Consider the following 18,555-nt stretch of genomic DNA (forward strand, 5'->3'; position numbering starts at 1 on the left):
AGACCGTGACGCTGTCCTGCTAGGGGCAGTTTGGAAGCGGGCAGGCCTAGAAGGCTGGGGAAGGCCCCGGATTTGACCCCCCACCACTCCCGCATTAAGGCCTTTCTCTAAAACCGAGGCCCAGAAAGGGAGGGAATCCCCTTGGGTCACAATACGCCCCCGGGAAGAGGCAGAATGATCTGAGCCCAGGATCTGCGTGCTCGGCTTTCCCCCAAAGGTCAGGAAGCCCCTCCAAGCTCCATTCTTCTTTGAGCTTTCCATCAAACAAGTCGTAGCGTCCGCGATCCTTTCGAGTGCTCGCAGAGTCGAGGCTCCAAGACTTCTCCTTTAAGACCCACGGCTCCTCCCATCACGCTGCGTCGCAGACTTAAGGCCCCGCCCCTCCAAACAGCTTCCGCAGGGCCGCGACCGTCGCGCGGCGGTCACGGTCCCTTTAAGCCTGAGCCCAGTCCCTGGCTCCCCAACCCCTTTTCTCCGCTCCACCTCCAGCCCGCGCCAGGTACCCCGGCGGGTCGTGCGGCTTCGCGCGCGGTGGTGAGTGCCGGGCCCCGAGGGGGCGCGAGGACACCTTCCTGGTCTTCCAGCAGCCCTTGCGGTGTCGTCGCGGGTCGCGGGGGGCGGAGCTTGAGCAGCGACCCTGGTGCGGGAGACTGGGTGCTCTGAGCGCGGGATGGGTGGGCCGGGACCGGCCGAGCAGGGGGAGGGGCTCAGGTGATTTACGGAGAGGGAATGGCCCCCAGCAGTGCTCGCCTGGTGACTGCAGGTGTAGGGGACTGGGCTTAACGGTCCCGCGGCGTGTCCCCTCTCCCTTGCCCGGCCAATGCTCCCGTACAGCTCAGTTGCGGAATTGTCCTCCCGCTCCCCTGGGGTTCAGGCCCGTTTGTGGGGGGCGGCTGCCGCCTGTCCCGCCGCCAGAGACCGCAGTCGTGGAGGCCGCTGGAGAGGCCCAGGGGGGCGGCAGGAGGGCAGCGACTCCCCGACTCCTGGCAGAGGTGGGGGCCGTAGCAGAAGGCGCAGGAGTGGAGAGTGGCCAGCGGCCAAAAACCGCCTCCCCCAGGTCCGGGCTGAGTTGTGGGTTGGGGAAGGGTTTGGCTCTGGGACCTCAGTTCCAAACCTTTGCCCATCAGAGAGCCGGCGGTCACCATGGCGATGCGGGAGCTGGTGGAGGCGGAATGCGGGGGTGCCAATCCGCTCATGAAGCTGGCCGGGCACTTCACCCAGGACAAGGCCTTTCGGCAGGAGGGGTTGAGGCCTGGCCCCTGGCCCCCAGGAGCCCCAGCCTCGGAGGCGGTGAGTATTCTTCAGGCGGAAAGCTCGAGTTGTGACCTGGGATGGAGGGTCCGGATGCACACTTTGGGATAACTGCTGTCTCTATTGTGTTGGAAATGATAATAGTTGCCACGCAACGGGTGTTTACTATATTAAACATTGAACGTCTTTATATAGACGAAGGCAACCGTTTTATAGATGAGGAAACTGAGGCTTTGAGAAGTTTTGTGGCTTGCCTTATGAATGGAAGAACTGAAATTTTAACCCAGGGTTAACTGAGTTGTGTGGCTGTGGTCTTCACCACTGTACCATATTGTCTCTCTTTCTTTTGTCTTAGGTCTCTAAGCCTTTGGGGGTAGCCTCTGAAGATGAGGTAAAGATGCCAGTCTTTTCTGTCGCATTTTTCGTTCGCCCATTGTATTTTTCCTTTAAACTGGGCTCATCCATACTTCAGTCTGCGGACTTCCCTGATCAAATGAGATTTGCCTCAGCTCTCCTGCTTGTTTTTAAGTATTCTTTGAGTGTTTCCAAATCTATAGTTTCTGTGTTTCCCTTTCCTTGTGTTTGATGTTAGTATCTCTCATCCAATGGGCCCCTGTCTCTTGCTGGGTTCCTTTCATCACCTCTCTTCTGACAGTTGGTGGCCGAATTCCTCCAGGACCAGAATGCACCACTTGTATCCCGTGCCCCTCAGACCTTCAAGATGGATGACCTCCTGGCAGAGATGCAGGAGATTGAACAGTCAAACTTCCGCCAGGCACCCCAGAGAGGTGGGTCCAGAGTCTGGTTCTGGGTTGGGGGGGCGGGGGTCACCATTTTCTGTACAGGTAGGGACAAGGGGATTCCGTATTTAGATGCTGCTGGTATTGAGGAACTGAGATGCAGAAGGAGACAAAAGGAACAGAGTGTCTTCATGTGCACTCAGGGTTCCTTAGGCATGATAGAATGATAGGTATTTTCCTTAGTTCTCTCTCTGTCTCCCTCTTAAGCCCCTGGTGTGGCCGACTTGGCCCTGTCGGAGAACTGGGCCCAGGAGTTCCTTGCAGCTGGAGACGCTGTGGATGTAACTCAGGATTACAATGAGACTGACTGGTCCCAAGAGTTCATCTCTGAAGTTACAGGTGAGGCTTCTTATGGGAAGATCTACAGTGGTGCCTGTGATGCAAAGTTCCACGCTGTTACCCTCATTCATTTTAGGATATAGAGTGATTTCAACTGCTTATGACCTTTCTGGACTCTTGACTCTTTTCTATAGGGCACTGAGCCTGATTTCTCTTAGGTGGTAACAGGGAATTGAAGCTTATATTAAACAGAGGCGTGAGTTTGAACTGGATAAGAGATTTTGAGGAGAGAGAGAACACGAGGAGTTCGGTTTTCTTCTTTGTTATCTGGAACTTTAGTACTGTAGTTTGGTGGGGAGGATCCGCAGATTGGGTGGATGGCAGTGTTGCCCAGGAAGAGAGAAATGTTTAACACATCCCTTGGGATTCTGGCATTAAGTCATCTTGAACAGGGTTAGAGCCTTGGAAAGTGGAATTGTGGAGTTCAAAGGCCTGAAGTATATGGTCTTGATGATGATAATAAAAATTAATAACAAGAGCTAATGTTTACTTAACCATGTTCTAGGCTTTGTTTTCGTGCTTTAAATGCACTGTCCATTTAATCCCCCTGAGAACCCTTGAGGTAGTTATTATTCCTAGTATATAGATAAGAAAACAGGCTGAGAGGTTAAATAATTTGCCCAAGGAGTCATAGCTTTGTAAGTGGTGGAGATGGGATTTGACTCTGGGTTTGAATGATTCCAGAGTCTGTGGGCTTACCGATTATGCTATACTGCCAGGCCTGCAACTTAAGCTCTTCAGGGTCCCAGCCTAATTTTCCCTCTTTGAGTTGTCTGTGCTCACTGCATCCTGGGGGACTGACTCTTCTCCCCCAGGCCTTTCTGATTACAGGCCTGGGCAAGGGCATTCTCTTCCTCTTTGCTCTTCCTGATTGCTCTCAAAGAGAGCACTGTTAGCCTATTTCCAATTTAAGAAATCAAGAATCACAAAAGAGATAAAGGGAGAAAGTTGCAAAGATTCTGGCCTCTCAGGGCGCTCACATCATCATAGTTCCTGAATTTTCATGACATGATTGATGGGACCTAATTGGTACCCCCTGCCCCCAATCATTTTTATTCTCCTAAAGACAGGGCTTCCTCCACACACAAGAGAAAAACCCCCAAATCGTAACAACTAAAACTCCCCTTTAATAAAAGCTGTTGGTCTCTTTTATCATGACTCCCTTTCCCTCCTTTAAGTTGGAGTTTAAGGAAGAACAATGGGTGTTCTTGGTTTCTGTGCACTTTATATTCTCAGAGCCAGTTGAGCTTCACAGAAATACAAGGTAGGTGTTCCTCCCCCATTTTATAGACAAGGAAACTGAGATTTGGAAGGGTTAATACTCTGTCTGAAATCATTCAGTAACAGAGATTACATGCAAACTCATGTCTGTCTGACTCCAGCCTCCATACTTAGAATCATTGCACTGTCATTGAGAATCTTCTGTGTGGAATTGGCCCAACTGGAAAATCTGAGCTGTAATAAAGACCCGCCACCAGACTGAAAGTCAGCTTTTTGTACAAACCTTAGATTTAAGTGCTGTTTCTTATCGCAGGGAGACTTCTGTTATAATGTATGGGCATCAGTCATTTTTGATAATTCAGGAAAAAATCATCACTACTATAAGCATTGAGATTGATGAGATTTTTGTTAAAATTAGATGAACACTTGGAGCCATTGAAATCTTCCTTAACCTGTAAATGAAAAACTACTTTACAAAAACATGTTGGACCTGTCTTACCTGTTAAATGGTCTTTGGGAGATCTCTCTCTCCCTCTGTTCTGTACATTTTTGTGGAACTGTGCCTGCTTCACAGAGGCAGGGATATGGAAAGCTGGAAAGGGATATTGAGCTATGTGGGATCTGCCTTCATATAAATGTCCTGTTGCAGTAGTATATTGCTTTGTATGTAGTGGCCCTTCAGAATTTATTGAATGAGAGAATTGAGATCTGGGAGAAAGAGCTAACGGGGATTGATTTTCTAGTACAGTTATCCCTTGGTATCTGCAGGGGATTGGGTCCAGGACTCCTGTGGTTACCAAAATCCTGGATGCTCAAGTCCTTTATATAAAATTGCAGTTTTATATATAAAATTGCTCAAGTCCTTTATATAAAATTGCATAATATTTGCATATAACCTACCCTCCCGTATGCTTTAAATCTCTAGATTATTATAATATCTAATACAATGTAAATGCTTTGTAAATAGTCGCCAGCATGGGGCAAATTCAAAGTTTTGCTTTTTGGAACTTTCTAGAATTTCCCTGCCCCTCTCCCTCTGAATATTTTCCATCCACGGTTGGTTGAATCTGTGGATGTGGAACCCGTGGATACTAGCCTCATAACATTTGTGGCTGATATTATTATAGTGGTGATATAGGTTACCTATTTCTTTGTGGATAAGTAGACTGCAAGTTGAGAGAAGGTTATATTCTTTAAATCTTTATTATTTTTAACTCCCCATTGTTAGGATTCTAGAATCTAGTTTAAAAGGAACCTTGAAGCTTAGTTTTTTTCTTGTTTGAATGTTGTATTTGGAAATATAGTTTCACTGGAAGTTGCAAAAAAATGTACAGAAAGGTTCTGTGTGTCTTTCCCTCTGTTTTCGCCGGTGGTGACATTTTGCATTTGTTAGTTATGTACAATATCAACAGAAGATTGCCACTGGTACAATCCACAGATCTTATTAGATTTCACCAGTTTTACATGCCTTTATTTGTATGTTTATAGTTTTATCACATATGTAGATTTGCATAACCATTACTGCAATCAAGATATAGAATTATTCCAGTACCACATAAAGTTCATTTTTTAGTCTGAAATGTTTCTTGATGGAATTCCGCTTCTCCCTCTCACCCCAGTCTTCTGCGCCAAATAATTGTCCATCTTGTGATTGCTCAGCTCTAGGGAAGAAACGCATCTTTAAGGGGTTTTGAGTTTAGACAGCCTCAGCTAAAATGGTGTGTGGGGTTCATATGACAATTATGAGAGGTAAGCCTGTACTTTGATAGGAAGGGCAATGGCCAGCAGTAGCCGGTGATGATTGGCAGTAGCTCTGCCCTGGATGGCGGAGGAAGAGGCTATGGAATAAAAGGAATAATAATCTCATTGTGATGTTTTCCACTTTTGTATGGATTTGCCTTGAGCAGACAGTAATGATAATAATAGCTAATATTCGTTACTCTGTGCTTTGCATAGGCATTATCTCATCTGGTCTTCGCAAGAATCCCTGTGAGGTGGCTATTATTGTATCTACTCCATAGATAAGGAATTGGAAACTTAGAGGGTTGATAACTTGTCTGGAGACTCACAGTGAATAAGTGGTGGAGTTGGGATGTGAGTGCAGGTAGCCTGACCCTAGAACCTGCATTCTTGATCACTGTGTTACTTAGTGGATGTGGAAACTTTCATGGGTAAAGGTGGGAAGTTCTGAGTTTTTGACTGTTGAGCTTGGGGTAGATGTGCCTAGATGAACACACAGTGAGAACCTAGGCCAGGTGAACACTGTGAATCAGAGGTTTGGTGTCTAGGTTGTTGGTTGTCACTCTCTGGTCTCTGTGACCTAGGACAGTCCCTCCCACCCAGCAGGACTTAGTTGCTTCCATCTCACAGGGATCCAGATGAATCTGATTTTCTGTAAGAATTTCTCAAAAAGTATTTTGAAGGCCAGGTAGTATTCTTCCGGTTATTTTATTTTGACTTCTTTGTTGGAGCAGGTTCCCAATGCCAGAAAATCCTGAGTCTTGTGGCCAATATGGCTAAATACCAAATTACAGCTATTTGAGGATGACTCATCTCTGGGATTCTGTTTTCTAAACTACCTCTTGTCTGTTTTAAAGTCCAGGTGCTTTGTACTTTTTCTGTTGCTGCTTGTCCTTTAGAGGAGCATTTCACAGAAATGGTGCTCTCTGCAATTTGTGGAGTACCTTTGGCCAGAATATGCTTTTGTGAAACACTCTAGCTGAGAGGGAGTGACTGGAGAGTGAGGAGGGGGGGGCTGGGTATTTTTCAGCAGAATGGGACGGGGTATTAAGCATTTCCTTATTAGGTCTCCATACTTGAGCTAACAGTCTAGCTGGGGCAAAGGAAAGAGAAATGTTGCTTGTAAAAGCTAGTGAGGGAAATCTTGATATAAATGTTAGGAGTTCTCGAAATTAAGAGACCAAGTCTGTGATCAAAAATATTGTCAACCGTATCTTTTATTTTATTAGTAATAAATCACTTATTATTTATGATCAGGTGAAATCTGTGAGTCTTGATCTTTTTTTTTTCTTTCTTTTTCAGATTTTGACATTATTTTCTCAGATGCTGAGATGAGTTTGTTGAAATTATTCAGGCAGAGTCTCAGTTAAATGGAATAGAAAGTTCTGTTGCATATGAATCCCGAGGAGGTAAACCTGCCTTCTTGGTGTTAAAAGCAGTAACAGATCTTCAAATTAGGGACAGAGACAGGATGACCATTTGTAAGGATATGGGTGCAGAGCAGAAGGAAAGAACACGCCGACCCATTCTTCTCTGCGTGCACTCACTCTTTAGGGTCCCTTTAAATCCTTTAACTAATCTGTGTCATTACTTTTTTGTTTTCCTGGCCCTAGAATAGTAAAGAGCAAAGTCCTGGAGGTTGAGAAAAGTTCAGCACCCTCATTTGATATGTTTATCCTGATGTTGCAGCAGTGCCCTTTTTCATGAGAGTTGCTAAGATAATTTCTGGAATTAGACTTAAAAACATAGCTCTCAAAAGCAGTCAACAGTGACAGAATTCAGAATAATGTTTATCCCGGGGGGTGCGGGCCTGCGGGAGCCTGTGAGGGAGCTGTAGACGGTCCATGTCGTGATCCGGGTGGTGGTGGCTTGAGTGTGTTCACGGGTAGAAATTAATGAAGCAGCTCACCTAAGTTTGGTACACTTTACGTACCTTCATGTTTGCATGTTACATCTCAAATAATGAAAAAAAATCCAGTGGGAAGAGTGGACTCACGTATCTTTAGTTCTAGCCCAGCATTCTGCTTCTCAGATTCTCTTGGTAGGTATATTAGGATGAAATATGAGGTTCCTTTTTTTTTTTTTAATTTTTATTGGAGTATAGTTGCTTTACAATATTGTGTTAGTTTCTACTGTACTGCAAAGTGAATCAGCAGTACATATACATATACCCCCTCTTTTTTGGATTTCCTTCCCATTTAGGTCACCACAGAGCATTGAGTAGAGTTCCCTGTGCAATACAGTAGGTTCTCATTAGTTATTTATTTTACACATAGTATCAATAGTGTATATATGTGGATCCCAGTCTCCCAATTATGAGGCTTCTTTTGTTGGGAGGGTGTGAACTCTGTAAATGGAGGACAGACCAAGGTTTGGTTAAAGAATGGGAGCTCCTGTGTTCTCCCCTGGTTCCCTGCCGGGTCCCTGCAGTACCTTTGAGGAAGGTGGAGGCCCAGTGCCCACTATTTCTTAGTGAGGGCTCTTGCACTTCAAACAAAGGGGTTTGGTCCCTACTTCTCTCCTGAGCCTCCTTATTTGGTCTCCTGTCCCCAGTTCAGTAAACACCTGCGCTAGGCCCCTTGGGAGCAGGTTGGATGTTGCAAGTTTAGTAGTATTTTCTTTTGACCAGTGGTCTCTGAGGGATTCTGCTTTGACTTGGTTAAGTTAATATTCTCCCTTTCCTGATCCCTCACTGATTTCCCCACCTCTCTGCTCCTTGCAGACCCTTTGTCTGTGTCCCCGGCCCGCTGGGCTGAGGAATACCTGGAGCAGTCAGAGGAGAAGCTGTGGCTGGGAGAACCAGAGGGGACAGCTGCCACTGCTCGCTGGTGAGTCCAGCCACTTCGCTCGGGGTGGCTCCCTGTGGAAGGAGTGTGGGACAGTTTTCCTGCTCCCCTCTACCAAGCTCCTCTATCCACATTCTTAAACCAAGTTGCAATCCCTTCATTTTCTGCTCTAAGGTTTCCACTTGTATTATTACCCCGATTCATTTATGTCTCAAATATAATCGAGTCGAGAATCCTAACTGTCCTACCAAAAGTTTGTAACTTTATCTTATGCACCCTGTTCCCCTTTTAATTTGGAGCCTGCAACTGTCTATTCCTTCTCTCTGGAAAGACGCGTTTGGGAAAGAGAGAGGTGAAAGCATGTAGCTAGTGCTTTGCCACTCCTGCCCAAATGTCCTTCTTTAATGTAAATTGAAATTAGTAGGTCCTCAACCAGAGAGAGGAGTAGTGTTACCCTCTCTGTTCCCCGATGAGAACTGTAACTGCCATGGGCTGGGAGTGGGGAAGGATGTGGCAGACTAACATGTAAAATGAGCGAGTCCTCACCTGTCCCAGGTATGATGAATACCAGCCTGAGGAGGACCTGCAGCACACGGCCAGCGACTTTGTGGCCAAGGTGGATGACCCAAAGCTGGCTAACTCTGAGGTGAGCCACGTCCCGCTGCTGCTTTGCCCAGCAGAGCTGGTCTGAGAACTCAGGAGTCCTGCTTCTCTGACCCCAGTTTAGTTTAAGGCGAAAGAGGTGAGATCCGAGGTCCACTCCTCCCTGTCTGGAGAACAGAGACTTACGACCCTGCCTCTTCTTCCAGTATTCTTGCCCTCGTTTCCTTGCCTACTAACCCTTTGTCTTTTCTGTGCCTTCTCAGATCTCTCGAGCCAGAAATCCCTTTCTTTTTGCTCTCTGCTTTTTCCAGGGTCTTTAGCCTATCTTGTCTGTAGCTAGAGATGGCCAGGGGGAGGGGTAAGTGCAGGCTTCTCTGGGCGTGGTTGAGAGGGCACACCCGGAAGTCCTCTCCCAAGTGGCCTGTGTGTGTCTCTGTGCCCCAGTTCCTGAAATTCGTGCGGCAGATTGGCGAGGGGCAGGTGTCCCTGGAGTCCGGCGCAGGGTCGGGCCGAGCTCAGGCAGAGCAGTGGGCAGCAGAGTTTATTCAGCAGCAGGTAGGACACTGTCACCTCCCAGTCCTACCTCAGAGCCGGCTGGTGCCCTCGGCCGTGGGTTCAGTGTTCAGTGGTCCCAGATGGGGAAGGGATCTTATTGCCAGCTTGTTTGGTAGCATCCAGGTCCTGAGTGGGTGGGAAAGAGATTCTGAGAACGTTCTTCTCAGAAGTGCCCAGGTTGGTGGTGTCTAATGGGTATTTAGTTGACATTTAGTGGGTGGAAAGTTGGTGGTGGTGGTATGACCATCCTTCTTTGTCACAGGGTACTTCAGAGGCCTGGGTTGACCAGTTCACAAGACCAGTGAACACATCTGCTCTTGATATGGAGTTTGAACGAGCCAAGTCAGCTATAGAGGTGAGAGCAGCTAGTACAGGTGTAACCAGTCCAAGAGAAAACACTTCTTTGGAGAGAGTGGGTGTCTTAACATCAGAGTTGGGTGAACATTGTATTTCATAGCGTTCTTGGATTCTCTCTGTCGGAATTGCTTGGGATGGGGTGGTTGCCTATCAGAAATGCAAATCCCTGGGCACCACAGACTACTGAGTCAGAACCTGGGGGTAGGATCTAGGAACCTGCATGAAAAGAAGCTCTTCAGGTGATCTTAAACACATTGACATTAAACAACTACTGCCATAGGGACTCCATCTTGGTGGAACTAAGGGTGGGGCGGGGTGCTCATAATGAATCTCCTGTTTCTGTCTGCCTTGCCTTCCTTACAGTCTGAGGTCGATTTCTGGGACAAGTTGCAGGCGGAGTTGGAGGAGATGGCCAAACGGGATGCTGAGGCCCACCCCTGGCTTTCTGACTATGACGACCTCACGTCTGCTTCCTACGATAAGGTAAGAACTAGTTTTTCAGACTGCAGGATTTCCTTGTTTTATTGTCTCTCCTTTAATCCTGAATCTGAAGGGTACCCACTTTTAAGTAATTATTTTCTTGAGCCCCTTTCCGTGAAAGGCAGCCTGAATTATTCCCTTGCCCCTGCGCTCCTCCAGTTATTGAGAGTATGCTTTATTCTTGGGATATAGAAGTTAATGATAATAGACTACCCTTGTCAAATAACAACAGTAAGCGACAAAATACCTAGAGTAGAGGTTTGCACACGATGCAGTAAGAGCACAGAGGAAGGAGCCTTGCTTTGGGGGTTGGTTGAAAACATTTTAAGAAGATTGATAGCTCCTTTGGTAGAGAGTGGTAGGTGGTAGGCCATCTCTCTGCCCTCCACCTTAGTATCTATTTACTTTTTTAACTCACAAGTTTATTTTAGATTCTGATCTCTTCCTGTAGGTACTAACCACTTGCCCCCAATTTAGGGTATTTTCAAAGAATTGTATTAAATAATTCAAATGCTAAGAAAATTTCCCAGAAGTCAGTGGTGAAGAATGATTGAATTTTGCATGTAGTATATACTGTTGCCTTAGAAGCATATGTTATATCGGGGTATCACTGTGAAAAAAATCTGCTTGCGGGTTGTGGGGCATTCGGACATGTGGGTAATAATTGAGCTGTGAGTTGAAGCATGATTGGGGAGGGAGAGATTGCTTGGTTTTGAAAAAGGCAAAACAGGAACTGGGGAGGTGATCAGTGGTGTCTTTTTCTCAGCTCAGACCTGGTTGGGGCTAGAACTAGAGGGCCAGGATTCTGGAGGTAGATCTTGCGAAGATAGAGAAGAACAGAGTTCAAGATAACTTAGAAAAGGCTAGGATTTAAAAACCAATGAAAATCTTAGTACTAGGAAAAAGATGATTTTGTTTATTATCCCAGCCTGACTTTCTGAGAGTTGTTCTGTGATATAATAGAAAAGGGAGCTTACCTTTTGGGACCCCATCCTCTGGTTTTTCCATAGTAAGAGTTTCTTCTATAGACTTGTGATGAGGAAGAACTGAAGGAAATACCTGGAGATAATACTTTTGTTAATTTATAATAGACACTTGATAAGTTGCACAGGCCCTGTCGACTTACAAATGGCAAGGTATAAAGTTTAGATAAAAATTTCCTGGGACTTCCCTGGTGGCACAGTGGTTAAGACTCCGCCTGCCAATGCAGGGGACACGGGTTCAATCCCTGGTCCGGGAAGATCCCACATGCCACGGAGCAGCTATGCCTGTGCACCACAACTACTGAGCCTGCACTCTAGAGCCTGTGAGCCATAACTACTGACCTATGTGCCACAACTACTGAGGCCCATGCACCTGGAGCCCGTGCTCCGCAAAAAGAGAAGCCACCGCAAAGAGAAGCCCGTGCACTGCAATGAAGAGTAGCCCCGCTCGCTACAAATAGAGAAAGCCCGTGCACAGCAATGAAGATGCAACACAGCCAAAAAATAAATAAAAATAATTAAAACAAATTTTTTTCCTGGTTTTTGATAAGTATAGACATAGCTCTAACTTCATATGAGCAGCACCTCCTCGCATTTTTTACTTCTGTATTAATGACATGATAGTTGGAATAAATTCTTTAATTCAAAACCTAAAAACATCATTATGTTTTTAGATCTTTGAACCCTACTTTGATATCATTGATACCTTGGGATATTGCAAAATTAGGATTAGAAACATTTGCATTAAGGTTCCAGATTTTGTCTGCCTTTTGTTAAACTGTTAATAAATTATGTGTCAATAGTACTTGTTTTTTATTTTTCAAATGTTGATCTGACTCTGTCAGGTAAATTCATGGGTATCTGAATGTCGTATTTTTTATTCATGATCCTTAAATTTTCAAGGCTACACCTACAGCTGGAGCAGATATGATACTGTATACTGTTAGCGTGAAGGAGAAATTTCTGTGATGGGACACACTCTACTTAGTAGTGATCCTATTTTTGCAGTATGATCCTATGAAATTTTGAGCAGACCAGACGATGGATCAGACCTGATGAATGGCTTGGATTAGACTTTTTAAGATGCAGCAGTGGTTCCAAGCTTATCCTGCATCCTGTGGGTTGTTAAAGGTTCCTCCAGAGGACTCTCTTTTTTTTTTCATCTATACAAATATTCTACTTTTGAAAAATTCCTCTCTGATCAGCAATTGATAAAATCTCAAGGAGGATAGATAACGCAGACAAGAGCATACTTAGAGAACCCTGTGGTTGCAACATGATGGAATTGGTTTGTTGCATTGTCTGCTAGGGGTAATACCTATTCACACATAGTATTTTAAGCTTTTTGGTAAGGCTGTGGCAGGTATTCTCATTTGATGCTCTCAGTAGCTCTGAGAGGCAGGAATTACTTTCATTAGGAAATTGTGTTATAGGTGACAGTGATCTGTTTCCTATGGGGTGGCTTAAAACATGGATTGAGGATGGGCAATAGTCGAGGGTGAATGCAGAAGGCTTTATCTTGTGGAACTCTAATAGTCTAGGTGGGGCTGGCAAACTGTGGCCCATGGGAAATCTGTCCTTCCACCTTTTTCTTTTTTTTAATGGCCCGTGAGCTGAGAATGGTTTTAACATTTTTAAATGGTTTTAAAAAAATGAAAAGTAATAATTTGTGAAAATTATATATTGATAAAATTCAAACTTCAGTGTCCATAAATAGAGTTTTATTGGAACACAGCCATGCTTGTTTACATATCATCTGTGGCTACTTTCTCACTGCTCTGGTGGAGATGAGTAGTTGTGACAAAATATTTATCCTCTGCCCCTTGCTGATCCTTGTTCTAGGGTCCTTTCCTATCTTCTGAGTTTTCCTGTTGCACGGAGGTGTCCCAGGAACATTACCTATTCTCAACGTGAATATTCTTTTTATACATGTATCCCAAATCCATCTCCTGTATGTCTCTCTTCTTAAATCCCCATTGTAATTATTTAATTTTTATTTGTTACAAATAATTTGCAGATTACTTATAATGGTTTAGAACTTTGCTGGCAAGATTTAAGCGTTTCTGGTTCTTGAGCAGTTTCACAATGGTAGTGAAGAAGGGCCGCACTCATGTCTTTATTTCGTACAGTTTCATTCTGATTTGTCCTTAACTGCGTTTAGAAAGGGCCCTGCCCTGTATTTTGCATCTCCTGTTCATTCTGGGGTATTGTTTTGTGATGGTAACCACTACTCTCCAAAAAGGAGCATTTTATTCCCTTGTCCCAAGTCACACGCTTACTAGGGACCCATTTTTATCTTAACACCTCTCTGCCTACGTGGAAGCCCTGGGGACAGAGCTCTGCATAGAGCATCATAACTTCCCTCAAATGAGAAAGCCTCAGCTAGAAGAGGACTGGTCTTTCTGAAGCGTTTTCTGCCCTCAGGATTTTGGAACCTAGCTTTAATTTACTATCAGATACAGATTAATATTAATAACTTTTAAGAATGAAATTGGGGAATAAATTAAAATTTTCAAAGTGCTTGAACACATGCTGTCCAGTCAGTGTGCACAGGACTCCGTGAGCTGGGTAAGAGTTGCATTTGAATAGCAGGGCCTCTGACTCCAAATTGCATTTCCTTTATAGATTATCACACTATTGCAGGATAACAAGAAATGCCCCTTGAATAGCTAAAGAGAACTTATCTCATTACTGTAAGCAGATCCTGTTAAGAAATGTGCTCTGTCCAGTAATGAGAGATCAAGGATGTGGAAACACCGGCTGATCAAAACTTCCTAAAATGAGCTTAATCCCAGCTCATTTTAGGATCAGAGTTTGCCTGGCTTTCCAGTTGCTGTGGGCATGACCCGGAATTTCTTCACTGTGGTCGTAGGTGATCTCCTTTATGACATGGAGAACTTACCAGCATTTATCCGGATACCTTTTTGGAGGCCTTCAGCTTCTTTTCCACGTCAGTCTTGGTTGTCAGCTCCCATTCCTGCTACTCTGTGATGGCCCCCTCCGGGATGGGGTCTCACTTGGCTTCCCTTCCTCGTAGGGGTACCACTTTGAGGAGGAGAACCCCCTGCGTGACCACCCCCAGCCTTTTGAGGAAGGGCTGCGGCGACTTGAGGAGGGGGACCTGCCGAACGCTGCCCTGCTCTTCGAGGCGGCTGTGCAGCAGGACCCCAAGCACATGGAAGTGAGCAGCTCGTTCTTCTGACTTCAGATGAGAGGCGCTCCCTCCAGTTTTGAGGGAGGCCCTTAAGGGTGGTGCCGATGGATTAGGGCCCAGGCGACAGCCTGGTCGGGTTCTGAGAGTGAGGTGGTGGGTGGGGCGAGCAGAGGAAGCAGTGGTGGGAAGGTGAATACCGGGGTGACGAAACCTGGCAACTTCTCTCTAGGCCTGGCAGTACCTGGGGACCACCCAGGCGGAGAATGAGCAAGAGCTCTTAGCCATCAGCGCACTGCGGCGGTGAGTACACTGAAGGGTGGGGGCAGGGTGGTCCCCGGGCTCGATAAATAACCTTTAGAATGACAGAGCCCACTCTTCTTTCTGCCTACTAACACGAGTGTTTTCTCATGATGAAACTCTAAGGTTTGGGGTGAGTCTGGAGATAACTGGCTCCATTCGTTCCTCGGCTTTTGGTTTTATTTGTGGGACCCTGGCTGGTTCCTTGGCTGCTGAAATGTTCCGTTTTCTCAGGACTGTAACTTTATTAATAACCCACCCGTAGAGGATTCCTCGCACCTTAACTGAGGCAGTTGGCAGGTACCTCTGCGTTCTGAAGCTTGGCTTGGCTCCCGGGGTGCTGATAGGCGTAGTGTCAACCTCAGAGACCAGCTCTGCCCGTCTCTGTCCAAACAGGTGCCTAGAGCTAAAGCCAGACAACCGGACGGCACTGATGGCGCTGGCTGTAAGCTTCACCAACGAGTCCCTGCAGCGGCAGGCCTGTGAGACCCTGCGAGACTGGCTGCGCTACACACCAGCCTATGCCCACCTGGTGGCAGCCGGGGAAGAAGGGGCCAGCGGGGCAGGACTGGGCCCCAGCAAGCGCGTCCTGGGCTCTCTGTTGTCCGAGTGAGTGTGGGGACCTCCTGGGATGACGAGTGGCAACCCGAGTAGGAGGAGGACCTGGCTTGTAGAATTTTGGATAGATTGAGGCTCAGGGTCTAAGAGTGGGATGGAAGACTCAGGATTGGAAGGAGGATAGATGGACGCATCTTGGGGGTATGATTGGTTAGTGAAAGGATTATTTGGGAGGGGTAGGAATATAGACGTATCCACCCACCTGCTTTTTTGCATTTTTTTTTTCTTCCTTGTCCAGCTCCCTGTTTCTCGAAGTGAAAGAGCTCTTCCTGGCAGCTGTGCGCCTGGACCCGACATCCATTGACCCTGATGTGCAGTGTGGCTTGGGAGTCCTCTTCAACCTGAGTGGGGAGTATGACAAGGCAGTGGACTGTTTCACAGCCGCCCTCAGCGTTCGTCCCAATGTGAGCCTCAGGGGAGGAAGGGAGATAGGACAGGACTCTATACCTTATGGAGGAATCGTTTGTTGGGACCTTCGGAGTCATGGGATATTTCATTCCAGTGTTCCATGTACTGGTTGCCTTGGGAGAATTGGGAAAAGAAGAGCGGGAGTCTAGGGTCGTCTGGGCTTAGGGGAGTCTGCGGGGGGTGAGTGGTTATGCCGTGGTCACAACGTCATGGCCACACAGTGACCTGTGGAGACAGGAGGGGAATCGTAACATGCGTTAGAGAAACAGAGTGGGGAGCCAGGGGGAGGTCAGGCAGAATTTGATCTGAGCCTGGCTCCTGTTTGTAACCCTTGTCCATCCCTATCTTAGGACTATTTGCTGTGGAATAAGCTAGGGGCCACCCTGGCCAATGGAAACCAGAGTGAGGAAGCAGTGGCCGCATACCGTCGGGCCCTCGAGCTCCAGCCTGGCTATATACGGTCCCGCTACAACCTGGGTATCAGCTGCATCAACCTCGGGGCCCACCGGTGAGAGGATCTGCTGACGAATGAATGAATGAATGAATGAATGAATGAACTCCCTGCCTTTGGCCCCGGCTCCTCATTCTCTGATCCTGTTATTTGACCGCGAGCTCCGGCTTGCTTTCTCCCCATGCCAGCTCGCCTACCTCCTTCCACTGGTGTTCTGCTCACCAGCTCTCATTCTTCTCCCTTGCAGTGAGGCGGTGGAACACTTTTTGGAGGCCCTGAACATGCAGAGGAAAAGCCGGGGCCCCCGGGGCGAAGGGGGTGCCATGTCGGAGAACATCTGGAGCACCCTGCGTTTAGCCTTGTCTATGTTAGGCCAGAGCAACGCCTATGGGGCGGCTGATGCCCGGGATCTGTCCACCCTCCTAGCGATGTTCGGCCTGCCCCAATGACAGTGGGATGGGCTGCCCTGCGAGTGTTTGCCTGGAGGGGTGCCTGCTCTGGATGTGATCCTCTCTCCCCAAATGGGCCTACCAAGGGGGTGGGCTGATGGCCACAAGCGGTACTGCCTCTCAGGAGCTGCCTCAGTGTAGGGGTGGGTAGTCTGGGTTCTAGTTCCTGCATAATTGTAGGAAGATGAGCTGTGTTGTTGGAGTCCCTTGGTAATTCAAGGGCTGTCCATGCAGCTCCAGATCTCTCTGCTCATCACGCCCTTTCTTGGTGCTGCTTTTTGGGAAGGACCCAGAGATACAGGTTGTCATCTGCTGCCGTTTCTGATGGGGTCTACCACATTTGTAGCGTCTGCCCTCCCCCTCCTTTCTCCTTTTACTGGGACTTGATGATAGTCCAGCCTCCTCGCGCAGTGGTATGTGGCAGGTTCTATCAAGCACCTCTGTGATGACTGTATCTAGGGTGGGACGTGTTAGGAGTTGGCCTGTGTGATTTAAATGTTGGTTTGGCTCAGCAGAGCTGAGGTTTTAGGGGTGCTCGTAGTTCTGTCATTCTTGGACCTCTCCTGGCTATAGCTCAGAGTCCCTGGATAATGCTGCACGCAGTAATGGGCGTCATTACCATAGGGGTCCTCAGGGGCTGCCGGGGTTAAGTTGCTACAGAGTGTTTGGGTGTGGGGAGAGGAAGCCTCATTGTGGAATGAGCTTCGAAGGGACCACATGGGCTCAGGTCAAAGGCTCTGGCTTGGGGGCCTGTGGAGGGAGGACAGAGCAGGTGGGACGAGGAATGTCCTGAGTGCAGCCATCCCCCTCCTCTTAGAAAGACCTGTGAGTAGGAATTGAGCTAGCTCTTCTGGAAAGTTGGTTCAGAAATTGCAGTCTTGCCAGATTCCTGGCAGAGAGAAGGTTCAGTGTTACCTTGAGCCTTTGCTGTCCTTGAAATGTTTGTAGGGGGGAGGGTCGAAAAATCCCCTTCCCCCATATCACCTCCACAAGGTGAAGGCTGAGGGTAAGTGAGTGAGCAGCTCGGATTCTGCTGGGGAGATGCACCAAGCCCAGAAATGACTGAAGTGGCCGTGAAGCCTCTTGCCTTGTCTTAGGTAGCTAATGGTCAGATTTTTTTTTAAAACTACCGTGGTCCCCAGTTTCCATCCTAAAATTTATTTTTCTTTGTATGAATATGTGTAAATGATTTAAAAAATAAAACTGTAAAATATTTGTATGAGGAATAAATGGAACAGACATGGCTTTGAGTCCTGCTACTGGGTGTGCAGTTGGGATGGTGGGAGGGGAATTGCTGTTTGGAGGTTGGTGTTCAACAGTTTTTCTCGATTTATCTTTCATATTCTCATTGGTACATTGATTACCCATCTGTCTACCAAGTAATTACTCAGCACCTGCTATATGCGAGGTATGTGAATATGGTGGTCCAGGTCCCTGTGTTCATGGGACTGATGGTTTAGCAGGAGACGGGTGTTTGACAATCATGCATTTTTTACATTTGTGTTACTTCTATACAGGAAAATATGGGGTGTGATGTAATTGTTTGCTATTTTTTATTACGAATTATTACATGGGAGGACTTCTGTAGTTTCTTCAATGCCTAGGGCATTGAGATGCCAGCATTTCAGTGCTGGCTCTACCTGGTTTCTATCAGGAGCTCTCAAGAGACATATCAAGATGGGTCTCTACCCTGGGGAAAAATTTAAAAATATGAATATTTATGTTTGGAGATAAATGTCCATGGCCATGTTAGAATTTAAAATGTCTAAAGGAGAACTGGTTCAGTAATTATCCAGACAGTGAAATATTATTAAGCTATTTAATTATATTTATGGAACAATTTCCAATGGCAATAAATGCTAACAATATAATGAGAAGAAAAGTTTAGCAAACTTTTTACAGTTTTTATCTCAAGAAGGAAGTGCCTTGGAAAGAGAATAAGGAAATTCCCAGTATGTTAAATGTATCAGGATTATGAGCGATTTCCCCCCTTCTTTGTCATACGTCTCTGTAATTTACAAATTTTCTTTGTGTGTAATACTTTCATAGAAAAGAAAACATCA

The 18,555-nt window shown here is 46.5% G+C and overlaps 1 protein-coding gene across 3 annotated transcripts; it reads left to right on the forward strand.

The window, feature by feature from the left end:
- The first annotated feature begins 368 nt into the window (after window positions 1-368).
- On the forward strand, window positions 369-17,736 carry PEX5 (peroxisomal biogenesis factor 5). 3 transcript variants are annotated; one of them, XM_022577485.3, is made up of 16 exons: window positions 369-534; window positions 1,128-1,290; window positions 1,607-1,642; window positions 1,907-2,039; window positions 2,259-2,390; window positions 8,074-8,179; window positions 8,693-8,783; window positions 9,185-9,295; window positions 9,558-9,650; window positions 10,016-10,135; window positions 14,153-14,296; window positions 14,499-14,569; window positions 14,963-15,175; window positions 15,423-15,588; window positions 15,943-16,100; window positions 16,291-17,736. In XM_022577485.3, the coding sequence occupies exons 2-16, from the start codon at window positions 1,144-1,146 to the stop codon at window positions 16,490-16,492; spliced, it is 1,923 nt and encodes a 640-aa protein (XP_022433193.1). In that variant the 5' UTR covers window positions 369-534; window positions 1,128-1,143; the 3' UTR covers window positions 16,493-17,736. The 3 variants fall into 3 exon arrangements, with proteins under 3 accessions (XP_022433193.1, XP_022433195.1, XP_089776370.1); XM_022577487.3 differs by lacking the exon at window positions 9,185-9,295; XM_089920244.1 differs by lacking the exons at window positions 9,185-9,295; window positions 9,558-9,650.
- Window positions 17,737-18,555: the final 819 nt, after the last annotated feature.

The sequence above is a fragment of the Delphinapterus leucas genome, chromosome 11 (assembly GCF_059928025.1).
Source record: "Delphinapterus leucas isolate spDelLeu-1000000601 "Yukka" chromosome 11, BTC_Dleu_Yukka2, whole genome shotgun sequence".
Taxonomy (NCBI): Eukaryota; Metazoa; Chordata; class Mammalia; order Artiodactyla; family Monodontidae; genus Delphinapterus; species Delphinapterus leucas.

Bases quoted from the DNA above. Each gene is read 5' to 3' on its own strand.
- PEX5 (XM_022577485.3), top strand. From the start codon at position 1,144: ATGGCGATGCGGGAGCTGGTGGAGGCGGAATGCGGGGGTGCCAATCCG. The intron at 8,784-9,184 runs GTGAGCCACGTC...TCTGTGCCCCAG, and splicing joins CAAAGCTGGCTAACTCTGAG to TTCCTGAAATTCGTGCGGCA. The intron at 9,296-9,557 runs GTAGGACACTGT...TCTTTGTCACAG, and splicing joins CAGAGTTTATTCAGCAGCAG to GGTACTTCAGAGGCCTGGGT.